The 15,587-nt window shown below is 44.3% G+C and overlaps 1 protein-coding gene across 1 annotated transcript in view; it reads right to left on the bottom strand.

Moving 5' to 3' along the window:
• Positions 1 to 4,726: 4,726 nt before the first annotated feature.
• Positions 4,727 to 15,587, bottom strand: part of SHISA9 (shisa family member 9) — a gene marked incomplete at its 5' end in the record, with an annotated part of 166,353 nt that continues 155,492 nt past the window's right edge. The window contains one exon of the mRNA XM_081337965.1: positions 4,727 to 5,465. Within this exon, the coding sequence (XP_081194091.1) occupies positions 5,107 to 5,465 (359 nt within the window). The 3' untranslated portion in view covers positions 4,727 to 5,106. The remainder of the gene's footprint in view (positions 5,466 to 15,587) is intronic.

Here is a 15,587-nt window from a genome sequence, read left to right as displayed (position 1 = left end):
ATGATCAGGGACCTGGACACTAAAACATACGAAGAACGGCTGTGGGACTTGGGTTTGGCTAGTTTAAAGAAAAGAAGAAATAGGGGAGACATGATAGCAATCTTCCAGTATTTGAGGGGCTGCCACAAGGCAGAGAGGGGGCCAGGTGGTTCACCAAAGCACCAGAGGGAAGGACGAGAAACAATGATTGGAAACTGAACAAAGAGAGAAGCAACCTGGAATTAAGGAGAAACTTCCTGACAGTGAGGACAATCAACCAGCGGAACAGCTTGCCTCCAGAAATTGTGGGCGCTCCATCACTGGAAATTTTTAAGAGGAGACTGGACATTCGCCTGTCTGAGACTGTATAGGTTCTCCTGCTTGAGCAGGGGGCTGGACTAGAAGACCTCCAAGGTCCCTTCCAGCTTCTATTCTATTCTATTCTATTCTATTCTATTCTATTCTATTCTATTCTATTCTATTCTATTCTATTCTATTCTATTCTATTCTATTCTATTCTATTCTATTCTATTCTATTCTATTCTATTCTATTCTATTCCATTCCATTCCATTCCATTCCATTCCATTCCATTCCATTCCATTCCATTCCATTCCATTCTTATCCAAGAAGCTTCTTCAGTTTTTCAATTAGAACGGAAGAAGCTTCTTGGATGAGAAACAAAACATTTTGAAATTAAAAACCAAGGGAGTCCAGTTGCCTTTTGAAAAAAAAGCACCTTTGGGACAGAAACTCTGGAGTTCTTATTATTCCACCCATGCAACAGACTAGTTTCTGCTGGCTGCAAGCTGTTTTGTCAACATTTTTCTTTTGGGGTTGCTTCCTGGTGCTGTGTTATTCCTTTCTGGAGGAAAACAGCGGCCACATTTCTAGACTTTCCGAAGCAATTAACCGAGAAATTAATTGCAAAAGCTTCTGGAAGTTATCCCGTTTCCAAATTGCTTTCAGCAAACAGTTTTCCAAACTTCACCAGAGGTGTGTGGTGTGCCTGCCTCCAACTGATCTTAGCCCGCTGAAATTGCTCTTAAGCAAGGCATGCTCTGAAGGCATGATTGCTGGTGAGGCGGAAAGAAATTCCAAAATCAAACAGCTTTTCTAGACGTTGCTTGAGAAACGATGTTTGTTTTCTTTACTGGAGGCTAAAGCTGTGTAAACCAATCTTAGGAGAAGGAGAAAGAGGGGTCTCGGACTTAGGAGCTAGGAAAGCATCCTGGATAGTGTTGCAATTCTGCAGGTGTTTTTTCCCCCGAGGGCGGGGTGGAGTGGGGTGGGGTGGGGTGACAGCACCAATGAGATCAGCAGGGCTTACTTTGGAACAGATATGTATAAAACCACGCTGTTAAGACATTGAGAAATGAATTAGAAAGTCCCTGATTTCTGTTTGGTCTTCACCTGAAGAGCAGGACTGTAGCTCAGCAGGAGAAAACAGGTGCAGAAGATCCCCAATGCAGGCCCTGAGCATCTACTTCTGAAAGAAGCAAGAAGCAAGGGATGGGCAGTACCCTTCTCTTGACATAGAAAGTCGCCACCAGCAAAGACACCAGCAATGCTCTTTAGATCTTGGTTTCCATCCTTTTAGCCACGATGACTAGAGCTAACAGATGTTGGAGTCCGAAGGTTCAGGGAGAGGCACCAGGTTGGGCAAGGATGAAGCAGCCTGTGAGGAAGGAGATGTAGGGACCGACCAATCTGGTGCCAGGTGAATTTCTCTATTCTTTCTTGGAACTTCCCATTTGCTGGAGGCCTGATCAGTTGATCATCCTTCCTTCCTTCTACCCTTTTCCACAAGGCAGGGTGCAAACACCATTGACCTACCAGGAAGTTTTTGCAAGAGCAATGGCATAATGAGGGTGAAGCACTTATGTCAAGCGAAAGGTTAGCCGTTATATTCAGTGGAGGTGGAGAAGCCTTTGACTGGCTGGTGGGAACCGACAGAAATCTATAAAAGGGGCAGAAACAGCATGGGAAAATCTATTTCCCAGTTTTAAGAGAGGATTGCCACTGAGTGCCTGATCTAGAATAAGCTCCCTCCAACCAAGACCCTTTGAGGGATCACCACATTTTTACAATAGGTCAGCAGGTGCCTCTTTCATACGGACTTTGCTGTTTAAGATGCAAGCTTGAAAACTCTCTTGAATGAATGAAGCTCAGAAATCAACCCCACAAAGCTTCAGACCAGGATTAAGCTTAGGAACCGCCAACATTCTTCCCTAACTAGGATTAAGCTCAGTCATCAAATGAGATTAATCTTTATTACAGACACAGACCGGCCGATTCTCGACCATTTTCACCTCCCCCCTCAATCTTCTGAACGTGGTCCTCAGCCCAGGTTCCTCACCAGCCCTCCACTCTCCTAACCGTCCTACTGCCCTTCCACTTCTCTCCTGGTTTTCTCAAGGAGCCTACCAGCAAGTACAATTCTTTGGCAACCAACCCATAAATACTTCTATCTGGCTTGGTAGTCTACTGGGGAGGGGCTGGAAGATGGATTAAGAGTCAGACAGAAAGTATGGCAGAAACAGTGAGTAGCCCTACTTAAAAAAAGCTTTCGAGTTTTCCATTGGTGGCAATGGCTCCACTCCTAGTAGCAACCACTATCCATTAGGGAAGATGCCCTTAAGCTGAGGGAAAACCAAAATCACCCACTCTTGGGCAGACCAGTTCTGGGGTGAGAGAAATCCAGATGACCATTATTTGGCCAAAACAGGTACAGGAAGTCCTCGACTTACGATCACAATTGGGACCAGAATCTCCAGAGAAGTGAGTCACGCCTGATTTTAACAACCTTTTTTTTTGCAGTGGTTGTTAAATGTATCCCTTCCACCATTATTAGTAAGTGATCCAGCAACTCTGGCTTCCCGCACTGAAACCCGGCTGGGGAGATCACAAACGGGGATCACACGATCCTAGGGCTCTAAATTTAGCCATCCTAAATTCACACCCAGTGTATTTATTTTGATCGTGTGAATTTTGATCATGTGACGCGCCTGGATGTTCAATGGTCCTAAGTGTGAGGACTGGTTGGGAGCCATTTTTCCCCCAGTGCTGGTGGAACTCTGAATGGCCACTAAACGAATGGCTGTAAGTCGAGGACCCTCTGTAGGTGTCACGCAAGGGGTCATAAGGATTTTTGCAAGTTTGATCTGATAATACTAGATCAGGCCTAGAGCACTAGAGAACAAAAAGACACAAGACGGGAAATGAAAGAGAAATACAATGTATTCCATGTTCCAGAATGTTCTTTCTGGAGGAGAACAGGGGAGAAACTTGCTGGTCAAGTTATGGTAAATGCACAGTGATTGTGGAAATTTTGAGACCACCGAAATGAGGTGTCCAGCAGACACCCTTGCCCTTTTCATTGGCTTGTTCAACTTTGGTGTCACCCATCCAAGCAGTCCCTTAACAGCCCCAGCTGTTTCTGTGGGTTTATTTACATGAACAAACACATTGAAATAACTATATTTTTAAACAATTATTTTTTTTTTACATACAGCCTTCTTTTAAGGGGAAGTGATCACAGGCCACATTCTCCAACCCGCATGTCCCTTTCTTCCCTTAGAGACCTGCAAATAACAATGAGAGAGAGAGAGAGAGAGAGAGAGAGAGAGAGAGAGAAGAAGAAGAAGAAGAAGAAGAAGAAGAAGAAGAAGAAGAAGAAGAAGAAGAAGAAGAAGAAGAAGAAGAAGAAGGAGGAGGAGGAGGAGGAGGAGGAGGAGGAGGAGGAGGAGGAGGAGGAGGAGGAGGAGGAGGAGGAGGAAGGGGAGGGGGAGGGGGGAAGGAAGGAAGGAAGGAAGGAAGGAAGGAAGGAAGGAAGGAAGGAAGGAAGGAAGGAAGGAATATTCAAAACAGACTTAACAAGTTTTAAGGGAACATAAACAGCAAGAACAGAATACTCCGAAAATCAGAGGGCGGGGGAAGTCAGTTTTCAACAGGAAACCGGGAAGGAGTGACAATTCCAGGCTTTGCAAAAAAAAACCACAACAACAACAACAAAACCCACTGTAAAATGAGACGTCCTCAGCTTAAAAGAAAAAAGAAAGAAAAAGGGAAAGAAACGAGTACATTTAGGAATAGAAGCCTTAAAGGTGAGGGAAGCATCTGAAATCGGTACAGATTTCACTTAAAAACAAGACAGTCATCAAACATTAATAATACGGTAAAGGCACCACCCACGCTTAGTTATTGTCAGTCCCAAAGTAATTGAAAACGGGGAATAATTAACTAGGTTAAGGGGGGGGCGGGGAAATGCCAAGCAGGCTGGAGAGAAACTAACTTGTGGCATGAAGTGTTTAGGGCAGGAAAAGGGTGTGTGTGTGTGTGTTTCCTGACCGTGTCACTCACTCTTGGCCTGTACGAATCTGGAAAAAAAAAACAGATGACATAAGACTGAAAAACACAAAGCTTTTCAACTGATGAGAAAGTCTTTGTAATTCATCGAATGGTAACAGTCTTGTAAAGTTTGCACAAGAGTCTCTGCTCTTCCTTCACACGAGGTGTGTGATCTCGCGTGTATTTTTTTTTTTTTGCTTGCTTGCTTGGTTTGTTAAGCGGTGGTACCCAAAACCAACCGGATGCTCCATCAGGATTATGCCCTTTGGGTCTTTGCTCTCCTCGGTTTCAGCCTTCTGTCGTTCACAGATTGAGTGACTAGAGAACGTTCTGAAAAGTTGTAGCAAATAATAATAACAAGAATAATAATAATAATAATAATAACAATAATCCTCGTAACAACAGGAATAATCCTGAACTGTATCGAAGTCTTTCCTTCCCCTCCTGGAAGGTGGAAAGATTTCTCAAGCCAATGGATGGTGCCTCTAAAATTGTGCTACTTTCTCATCATGGATCTCAGTTTGGGGAAGGAAGGGAATTCCGTTGGAAGGGGGGTCAGCTTCCCAGGTGAAATAGAAAAGTTTCAGCAAACTTCGGAATATTGCTATATAGCGCTGACCCAGTCTTTGACAGATGCTTTCTCTTGAAGAGACGCTCCACCTCTCTTCCTTGCTTCAAGTTAAACCTGGGTTGTTGTTGTTGTTTGATCTTTGTTTTGTTTTTATTTTTTTTTTATTTTTTATTTTTATTAAAAAAAGGAGCTCAAAGGGAATTTGTTCTCAAACAGTCACTTCTGTCTTGCTGTTAGTGATGAAATATGGCTGTGTGGGTAAATAATGTTGACTCCGCGTGGTCAGTGGGTCTCTCGCCGTAGGATCGCCCATGAGATTCCTCCCTTTGGTGGCGTAGGCTTGCCTTCGCAGGGACTGGTCACTGGGATCCCAGGTCTTGTAAGCCAAGGGGTGCATATGTGGCTTGGTGGCTTTGGACCTCTGTCCGTTTTGTTTCATGGTGCCCCCTTCCAAAATGTAGGGCCGGTCCTCTTCCACGTGCACCGGGTGCAGAGGCAAGCTCCCTTTCGCAGCCAACTCAGCCAGATGACGCCGTTTGGAGTAGAAGTCCTCGCTCCCTTTGTCTGCTAGTTTTGAAAGAAGGAGAAAAGACAGGGTTAGGGTTAGCCCAGAGGTAGGGAAGCAAGCTTTTAAAAATAAAACATACCATTGCCAGACTGCAACGTATAAATAGACAGCGGTGTGGGCTAAAATTAAGATCTCCTTCCAGATGGAGATAACAGCCGGATCATAAATAGGATTTGTAAGAAATTACAAGCTTTCTTCCCTGTGGAGAGACCAGTGGAATCTTAGCAGTAGAGAGCATTGTAAACTCCTGGCAGCTAGTCAAGAATTCATATAGCTATGGGAGGCTTATCTTACACACACACACACACACGCGTGTGCATGCACGCGTGCACACGCACGAGAGAATTCAGCTCTTAGGTGAAGCAGGATCCCATCCTCGTCGCCACTATTGTGTAGTGGGTTCTGGAACGCAGGAAAGACGCCAGGCCGATGAGTAGAGCATAGCGGCTCTTTATTGGTGGTAGAAACTGTACTGAGAAAATAGGGGTTACCTGTACCTTTATATACCTGGCCAGGTACACCCTCAGCCAATCAGTTTAAACCTTAGTTTCCCGCCGAAACTAACCGGCCACAGCAGTTTTGGTACAGCGCCACCTGGTGGTATCGGCTATGCCGCAGCTTACTGTATCTCTTAAACCCCCATACATAACAGAAAGAGTGAGAGTGAGTGTGTGTGTGTGTGTGTGTGTGTGAGAGAGAGAGAGAGAGAGAGAGAGAGAGAGAGAGAGAGATTGTTTTCAGTGGCTTTGCTCTCTCCTTTATCTGTGCCAATGAAAGACAAGTTCAACCACAGCGCGCTTCTTCTGGGTGGCCCCATATCTCTGGAGCTTCCCTTTTGAAGAAGTCCAGCACCAGGATAGCTCTAGACCAGGGGTGTCAAACTCAATTTCATTGAGGGCCGCATTAGCATTGCGGTTGCCCTCAGGGGGCCGGGTGGGTGTGGCCAGGGTGGGTGTGGCCTACTGGGTGGGCGTGGCTATAGTGCGTATGGCCTACTGGCTGGGCATGGCCAGCTCTACATCGTTCGCATCAAGGGTGCCTATGGGGGCCTGGGCAGGAGTGGGACAGATCTGAGGGTCTCTGGCAGGAGGAGGGTCTCTGGGCCAGGGCCAAGGCAGTGGGGGCCATTCCCTCACTGTTTCCAGGATGGCTTCGCGGGCCACATAAAACCACTTTGCGGGCTGGATCCGGTCCCCGGGCCTTGTGTCTGACATGTCTGCTCTAGACATTCTTAATATTTCTCAGGAAGGTGCGGGACCAAGGCTCCTTTCACCATACGGTGGGTAATTAAAAATAGAAGCAAAGAGCCAGTTGCCTTGCACATCACCGCAGGCGACATCTGCAGCGAACAAGTTACAGGTAAAGAAAATAGGTCACTCGAGGATTTGGCACCCAAGGCCACCATCCTGTATCCAGGATCAAGCTTGGAACAAAACCTGACTGTTTGTCATATGCAGTTTCTTGCCCCAAAATGTCTACTGAATAGTCTTGCAGTCAGTGGGGGAACCACTTTCTCATTCTTGAATTTAAGTGGAGTTGAGATGTTACTTGGATCTTTGTGAAGCATAAAAGATGCTAGAATGTTTCAATGCTTCTAGCTATCTGGAAAGGGACTGTAAATCAGAATAAATAACAGAAGAACAGAGTTGGAAGGGACCTTGGTGGTCTTCTAATCCAACCCCCTACTCAACTAGGAGACCCCATACCATTTCAGACAAATGGCTGTCCAGTCTCTTCTTAAAAGCCTCCACTGATGCAGCCCCCACAACTTCTGAAGGCAAATCATTCCACTGATTGATCGTCCTCACTGTCAGGAAATTTCTCTTTACTTCTAAAGCTGTTTCTCTCCCTGATTAGTTTCCATCCATTGTTTCTTGTCTTGCCTTCTGGTGCTTTGGAAAATAGGTTGACCCCTCTTCTTTGTGGGAGTCCCTCAAATATTGGAACACTGCTACCACGTCACCCCTTCTTCATATAATAGTGGGATGATGTGGTGTAGTTGGTTAACATAGTGTGGTGGGATGGAGGGTTTGCTGTCACTGTGTGTTGGGGGGAGAGAGCACAGGGGGAGGCTCAGCTAATCTCAATGTACACATGTTGTACTTTGACAATAAAGGTTTATTTTAAAACTGAGAATGTCTGGGTACTCCAAGTTTCTTCCTACAGATAAATGGACTTAGGACATATATGCTGTGTCCGGGATCAAATTTGCAACCATATGGTATTTTCCTGCCCAGCAGGGACTGTTGAAGAATCTTGCAACCAACGGAGACTAGGGGGTCAACCTATTCTCCAAAGCAGGACAATGGATGGAAACTAAGGAGAGAACCAACCTAGAAACTAACAAGAAATTTCTTGACAATTAGAACAATTATTCAGTGGAAGGGCTTGTCTTCAGAAGTTTTGGATGCTCCAACACTGGACGTTTGCAAGAAGAGATTGGTCAACCCTTTGTTTGAAACGGTATAGGGTTTCCTGCCTGAGCAGGGAGTTGGACTAGAAGATCGCCATGGTCCCTTCCCACTAATTCTGTTATAATAATATTAGGGACGCGGTGGCTCAGTGGGTTAGGACGCTGAGCTTGTCGATCAGAAGGTCGGCAGTTTGGTGGGTCGAATCCCGAGTGCCACGTAACAGAGTGAGCGCCTGTGACTCGTCCCAGCTTCTGCCAACCTAGCAGTTCGAAAGCACATAAAAATGCAAGTAGAAAAATAGGGACCACTACGGTGGAAAGGTAACAGCGTTCCGTGCGCCTTTGGTGTCTAGTCATGCCGGCCACATGACCACGGAGACATCCTCGGACAAGCGCTGGCTCTTCGGCTTTGAAACGGTGATGAGCACCGGCCCTTAGAGTTGGAAACGACTAGCACGCATGTGCGGGGGAACCTTTACCTTTACTTTAATATTAAAATAATAGTTTTAGTCTTGAGAATGCTCTCTGGATGCTCAACGTCTCCTCCAATGGAGAACTGGAAGGAGTTAATGAGTTCCAGATCCAACAGATGGGCCCTGGGCTCAGTGTAAACTTCATCTGCAGCTCTGGCATCTTAGTCTTTATTGGCAAGAAACGAGGGCATGTAGCTGTTTAACAGCCTCCTACTTTGAGTTTCTTTTTGGTACCATAATGCGTGTCTTCTTCAGAGAGAAATGCTTCTTTTCTTTTTGCTTCCTCCTCCTCCTCTTCCAGATGAATTTAAATTGCTTCTGAAAAAGCCCATGTTGTCAAATTATACTCTACATGCTTTACCTGCCTCCATCTGTCTCCTTGTTAATTGGCATCTTAGTGCTTTTATATAACGTGCAGGTGCTGTTAAAAGGACGTCTTCCTTTTTAATTAAAACATGGAATGCAGCTAATGGCTTGTTCCCATTTCAGAATAGGATCTGAGATCAGAAGAAAGCACCCTTCCATGCCTCCTCTTAGAGGGATCAGGAACTGATTAACCAGGCATGTTGTGCGGGCTAATCTCGTTCTGTTGTGCCATGTTTGCACCTAGGATGCCATGGGGGTGTCGTCCTTATTTACAGTCATGCCACATGCAAATGGAAAACCTTGCAATAATACAGGAGAAACTTCCTTGGCTAGACCGAATATCCCCTGACAAAGAACACAGCGTCCGTTCCCAATGCAGCAATATATCCTGAATTTTGCTGAAAAGGCAGTTCTGAGTGACAGCACTCAGGCCTCTATTTTATCATTTTGTGACACATTTTCTACTGTGTGAGAAATCCCCAATGGCTTGGCAGACAAGCATTCTAGAAAAGTTAATGAACATGACACCAGTTCCTGACTTGAGTTGAAGGCAACCTCTCTCGCCATCAGGCTTCGTACGAGAGCCAAAAAATAAATAAATCTAAGCTATATTTCCAAGAATAAATATCCCATCAAGAGAAAGAAGTTGTTCGATTTGCTCCAAGCCCATATCTCAGCCCAGGTCTCTCTAAACTTGGGCAACTTTAAGACTTGTGGACTTCAACTCCCAGAATTCCCCAGCCAGCATGAGGAATGAGGAATTCTGGGAGTTGAAGTCCATAAGTCTTAAAGTTGCCCAAGTTTGGAGAGCCCTGTATTAGTCCTACATTTCTGCTTACATTTCCAAATTGGCCAGTGGTTTGCCATTGCGTCCTTCCTAGGACTGAGAGAGAGTGACTGGCCCAAGGTCATCCAGCTGACTTTGCACCTAAGGACTAGAACTCCCAGTCTCCCTGTTTCTGGCCTGATGCCTTAACTTCTACCCCAACAGGTTTTGCCTTTACTTTCCAGGGAATTAGATAGGGCCTGTTCCTTCTGACACACTTTCCATGGCCCCGTTCCTTCGGCTTAAACTATCTCTTGTCAGGTCATTATTCTTGCCACCCATTACAAAATCCTAGGGTCCAGTCCCATGTCATGTGGAACTGCACCCAAGAGAGAGGTGGGTTACAGGTGAGCAACTAGACCCATTCAGTAGTGAGAGTAAAAGGATTAATCTCATCTCCAAGCCACCAGGACATTGTTTAGTGATAAATCAATTCCTCTGGTCAGCCATCTTGCGTCGACAGGAATGAGAGGCAGAGGAGGCAGATTCTTGCTTTCTTCTGCTGATGCCGTAGAAGGCTTTGTGTGTACACAACAAGTGTGGGCTTATGAACTTTCCCTTGCTATTTGTTTTCATGGCCTCCTAGGGCTGGAAGGGACCTTGAAGGTGTTTGAGCTCCTCGGAGCTCCTCAGAGGGAGATCCAATCTGGAAATCAGGAGGAATTTCCTGACAATGGAGACGCACAGAGAGAGGCCAGAAATCCACCCTCATACAGTGGCATCGGGGTGGGGGCAGAGCCTGAGGTTGGGCAGGTGATCCAATGCTCACTAGCTGAAAGAGGAAAGAGAGGCTTAGGGTTGCTGCGTCTCAGCTGTAGTACAGGCAGTTCTCGACTTATGACCAAAACTCAGCCCAATTAACTACATTGGCTTGCTTTCTAACGGAAACTCCAGCCCGCCAAAACTTAGGTAGCTTGACCTTGGTTCCCACAGGAAAGTTATTGTTATGTCTAAGCTAAAAGAATTCATCTCCCCACTCCCATTGCCTCCTGGAGTTGTGGGTGCTCCATCGCTGGAGGTTTTTAAGAAAAGAGATGCAAGAAAGCAGCCAAGCTTAGGGAGCACCAAGGACTCCTTATTTCAAGAAAAGACTGGACACCCATTTGCTTGGGATGGAGTAAAGACTGCTGCCAGTGGTGGGATTCAAAGAGGTGAACAACCGGTTCTCTGCGTGGATGCCACCTCCGGAAGTCCATTCTGGGCCTAACAACAAAAAATTAGCTACCAGTTCTGCTGAACTGGTGTGAACTGGCTGAATCCCACCACTGACTCCTGCCTTGGGCAGGTGGTTGGACTAGAAGACCTCCAGGTTCCCTTCTAGCCCTATGAATCTATGCCTCACCCCCCCCCCTTGCCCCTCAAAATGACACAAATAGGAAGTGCCTAGATTGGTGCCTTAAAGAAAAGCTTAATTATAATGAATCCGGGGGTTCTTACATTCTTTGAAAGGCATTTGATGCCTTCACGCATTACTGTTAACAATGTTAGCCTGATCCTGTGTTAATCCTGGTGATTTCCTCTTTGTTTGCTTCATTTGACTGAATACTTTGGGAGACACCACTGCGGCATCCCATTTCTTATCATCAATGGGTGTCCCTGCGGTATTCCAGGATCATGAATTAATTACTGTATGCATCTTATCAGCAGTTGACCTATAACTGCAAATGAAATATTGGCTGACTTCATTTGGCTTATACGGATATTACACATATTATTTCCGGGGGAGAATAAGCATATTGTTCCATTAATCCTAAGGAATTTAGTTTTGGCCCCAAACAGAGATGAACTTGTTGGGAATTGAATTAACTTCTCCCTCTGTCAACTAATGCTCAGTTTCATCAGAATATTGATTTAAATCAGCGGTGTCCAACCTTGGCAACTTTAAGGCTTGGGGACTTCAATTCCTAGCATGGCTGGCTGGGGAATTCTGGGAGCTGAAGTCCACAAGTCTTCAAGTTGCTAAGGTTAGGCACCCCTGATTTAAAGGTAGGTGTCTGTCTTGACAGCTGTCATCAAGTGAAAAGTCCTAGAGGGCCCCCATAGAGTAGACCTCTCTGGGGAGCCTTGTCTCTGTAGCTTTTGGGGATTTCATATTTTGCAACCATAGACAGATGGGAAAAAAGAGGCAGAAATGAGTGGTACACTCCTATTGTTCCAAACCATTATTTTTTGATCATTGGGAAGGAAAAATGAATGACAAATACAGGATTTGGATAGGGAAACAGTAGCTTTCTTTTGGGGACTGTTAGTAGCTGGCTGATCAATTTACTCATCCAAGATTGTATGGGGTATATCCTATCATGGTCTTTGACCAGGATGGAGATTGTATGGATAAACCAGGGGTCTTCAAACTTGGCCCTTTGATGACTTCAACTCCCAGAATTCCTCAGCCAACGTGCCTGGCTGAGGAATTCTGGGAGTTGAAGTCCACAAGTCATCAAAGGGCCAAGTTTGAAGATGCCTGGATTAAACCCATTTGGGTATGACATTTCATGCTCCTCTTTTTCTCAGCTAAATTTAAAAATTCTCATCCTTCCACTTCAATTCCATTCCTTCATTCTGTGTAATGTTGAGACGGTTTTTCTTTGGGAAAACATTTCAATCTTCATAGGATTTTTTTTTACATTTCCTCCTATTAAAAACAGGCACCAGCTCCAAGGAGCAGCTGAGAGTAACAATCCTTGCCATCAACCTTGATGGCTGACCTTTTCCCCGCTATTGGAAAACTGCTCCGAAAGGCTGAAAGATATCATGGGATGGGGATGCTAGAACTAATTCATCTCTGGATATTTCAGACAGATATTTCTTAGATAAAATGTTGGAAGGGGAAACCCCTCTAGTTTAAAGCAAATCAAAGAGTTTCCATTCAAGACTTCCTAAACCACTAGACTTCTGTTCTCCATATTGTGCTAAACAATTTCTTTTCATGACCAAAATGTTCTTTCTGATTCAAAGTGGAAAAAACTGGGATATGCAGCTCCCAGGGACTGAAAAGCCTGTTGTCTCCCTGACAGCCAGAATGTCTTCTTAATGGATCTTAGTAACAGAAAGACAACTTTGTAATGTGCAGTTTTGTCATATCAGCAAGAACATCTCACTAAGTGCTTGGAGAGTGACTCCACGTTTCTTTTCTGCAGACAATGGTGCACTGAAACTATTGGGCCTGTTGGACTCCCCCCCCTTCCCCCCATATATACACTTAACTGGATAGTAATTTCAAAACCTAGCCGGTGAAAAATACCTTGAGTTTTTCTACAAGAAAAATAATGGAGGCCAAGATCACCACCAACATAGAAGTCAAGTACAGGAAATCAGGAAATCCAGGAAGTTCAGATAAATATAAGGGTTTATTGCAAGCTTACGTTCTCTACAAGAATCTGAACTACTAACAGTCTGAACTACTAACAGTCAAAGCAAAGAGTCAATGGAAGGCAAGGTGGGCTGGACTTAAATCTTTTGTGGGTGCAAAGGTACTCGAGACTAATGACATGTTTGACCACTCCCTTGGGCTCAGCCTGGTCATCTCCTAAAATTGGCTTAATTCAGAATGAAATGGTAGACCTGCCTCTTGTCCAAATCGCTTCCGATTTTTTAAAATTATTATTATTATCACGAAACTTATCGAAGTACAAGATACAAGTAAATATAAAAATAGTTGGAAGGAAGGGAAGGGGTTTGGGAAGAGAGAAGGGGAAAAAAAGAATTTCAATTCTTTTCAGCTCAGGGGAATAAAAATAATAACATTACAACCTCAACTTTTCACTTTTGCATACTTAATGTATATTAGCCATTTCTACAATAACAAATTTATTTATGTAGCATATTCCAAATTCAGAGTTTCTTTTTCCCCCCCACCCCTGTCTGAAGCATAAAATCTAGAAACGGTTTCCAAATTCTTGATGGTTCCTCCAGACCAGACATGTCAAACTCGTGATGTCACATGACTCCGTGCAACGTATCGTGAGAGTTTTGCCATTGCTGGCAATGGGGTGGGCATGGCTTCCGGATGACGCCCCTGACCCTTAGGCCGGCTGTTTGACACCCCTGTTCCAGACCAAAACTCAAAATACCAATGGATGAAATGAATGCTGAATTCAGTTCCAGCCCAACAGACGTACAGTCTTGAAAATGACATACAATGTTGATGGTATTCAAGAGGTTATTACTATTATCAGAAAAGATGTTAATTTGCTAACTAGGTTATTTGTTACCCACGCTCCTTGCAATGTTTACAGCCAACATAAAACCTTCCCAACTATCAAACATTCATGTCCAATTCCAGCAATGTGGTCTTCATGGTTTTATGGAGGGTTGTAAACAGCTAAGAGTCCCTATGGAGATGGTGGTACACAAACATTGTAAGAAACATCTCCAATAAATAAAGTGTGAGCTACATGGCTTTCTTTGCCTGCCCTCCTCTCTGAATTCAGATCCCAATTTGGAATTCATGTCCTTGACAGATTGGTCAAGCCTTTTTGTAGAGATGAAGCAATCAATATGCAAGGAATTATGGATAAGCAATATGGCTGGTCTGGGAACACATTTTCCCAAACAGCTCTGCGTTTGAATTATTATATGCAGCAGTGGTGTCATGAAAGACAAATAGTAATGACCCAAATATTGTTGCCTTCTGGAAGGACTTGAAGATAGGGATCTGTCATCTAATTTGGGGACTTGGGAATATGGTATGGAGCCTGTAAAATGATTGTGTTACTGATAGAAGAAAATTTTTGTAGCTCAGGGTTGAACTGTGGGGTCCTTGATGCTCTTTGAGCTTGCAGATGTTTTATTATCTTTAGCCCTGATGAGGTTACATAGTTTGGTAAGGAAATATCTGCCAGAAAACCAGCAAGTTCAAACAGCACCAAGAACCCCACAGATGGTTGTATTGTCAGGAAAACTCATTTTTTTAAAAAAAATGGTTTTATTGTTTTAAATGGTTTTAAAACCTTTTGGCTGCTGTTTTGGGGTCATTTGTTGTAACTTTATGCAGTTTTAACTTTATGCAGAAAGTCCTCAATGTACGACCACAACTGAGCCCAAACTTTTCTAAGTGAGACATTTGTTAAGTGAGTTTGCTTCATTTTATGACCTTTCTTGCCACAGTTGTTCAAGTAAATCATTGCAGTTGTTAAGTTAGTAACATGATTCTTAAGGGAATTGGGGTTCCCCGTGGACTTTGTTTGTCAGAAGCTCGCAAAAGGGGATCGCATGACCCCGGGACACGGCAACCGTCATAAATACGAAGCAGTTGCCAAGTGTCTGAATTTTGCTCATGTGACCATGGGGAGGCTGCAACGGTCGTAAGTGTGAAAAACAGTCATAAGTTACTTTTTCGGTGTCGGAAGGTCACCAAATGAACGATTGTAAGTCGAGGGCTATCTATGTATGCGCTCCAGTGTTTCGTCTATGACAGGGGTCTTCAAACTTGGCCCTTTTATGACTGGTGGACTTCAACTTCCAGAATTCCTCAGCCAGCGTGCCTGGCTGAGGAATTCTGGGAGTTGAAGTCCACAAGTCACAAAAGGGCCAAGTTTGAAGACCTCTGGTCTATGAGATGGGTGGCTACATAAATTTATCAAATAAACAAATTGCGGCAGTCTCAAAAGCTCTATCAACTGATGAACTTCCATCAAAACAGAGAGAAAAAAGGAGTAAAGATAGAAGGAGCTGCCCATCTTTAGCAGATTCTTTTTTTAGCCTTCCTTCTTCTCCATCTCAGGACAAAAGGAAACACAACGATCTATTGGTTGAAAGTTTTCTCCACTGGCTTCATTCATGTGGTACCCCAAGAAGATGGTGACAACAATTGCTGGGGCAGACATACAGCCCTATTCCACATCTCTCAAGACAGATTGGCTCCCTTCTAGTTCTTGATATCCCTGAAAAGTCTTGCGTGAAATGATGGATCCCTTGAGCTTTTTGGTCTGATTCTTCGAGTTCTTTAAGTCTACCCAGAATGGTTTTCCTTTGATCTCATGGTTCCCAGAGGTATTTTCACACCACATTTCAGACAAGGATGCTCTGAAGTGTAAACATCCAG

The sequence above is a fragment of the Vipera berus genome (genome assembly GCF_964194415.1).
Source record: "Vipera berus genome assembly, chromosome: 13".
NCBI lineage: Eukaryota > Metazoa > Chordata > Lepidosauria > Squamata > Viperidae > Vipera > Vipera berus.
This window is presented reverse-complemented; position numbering and strand designations above follow the sequence as displayed.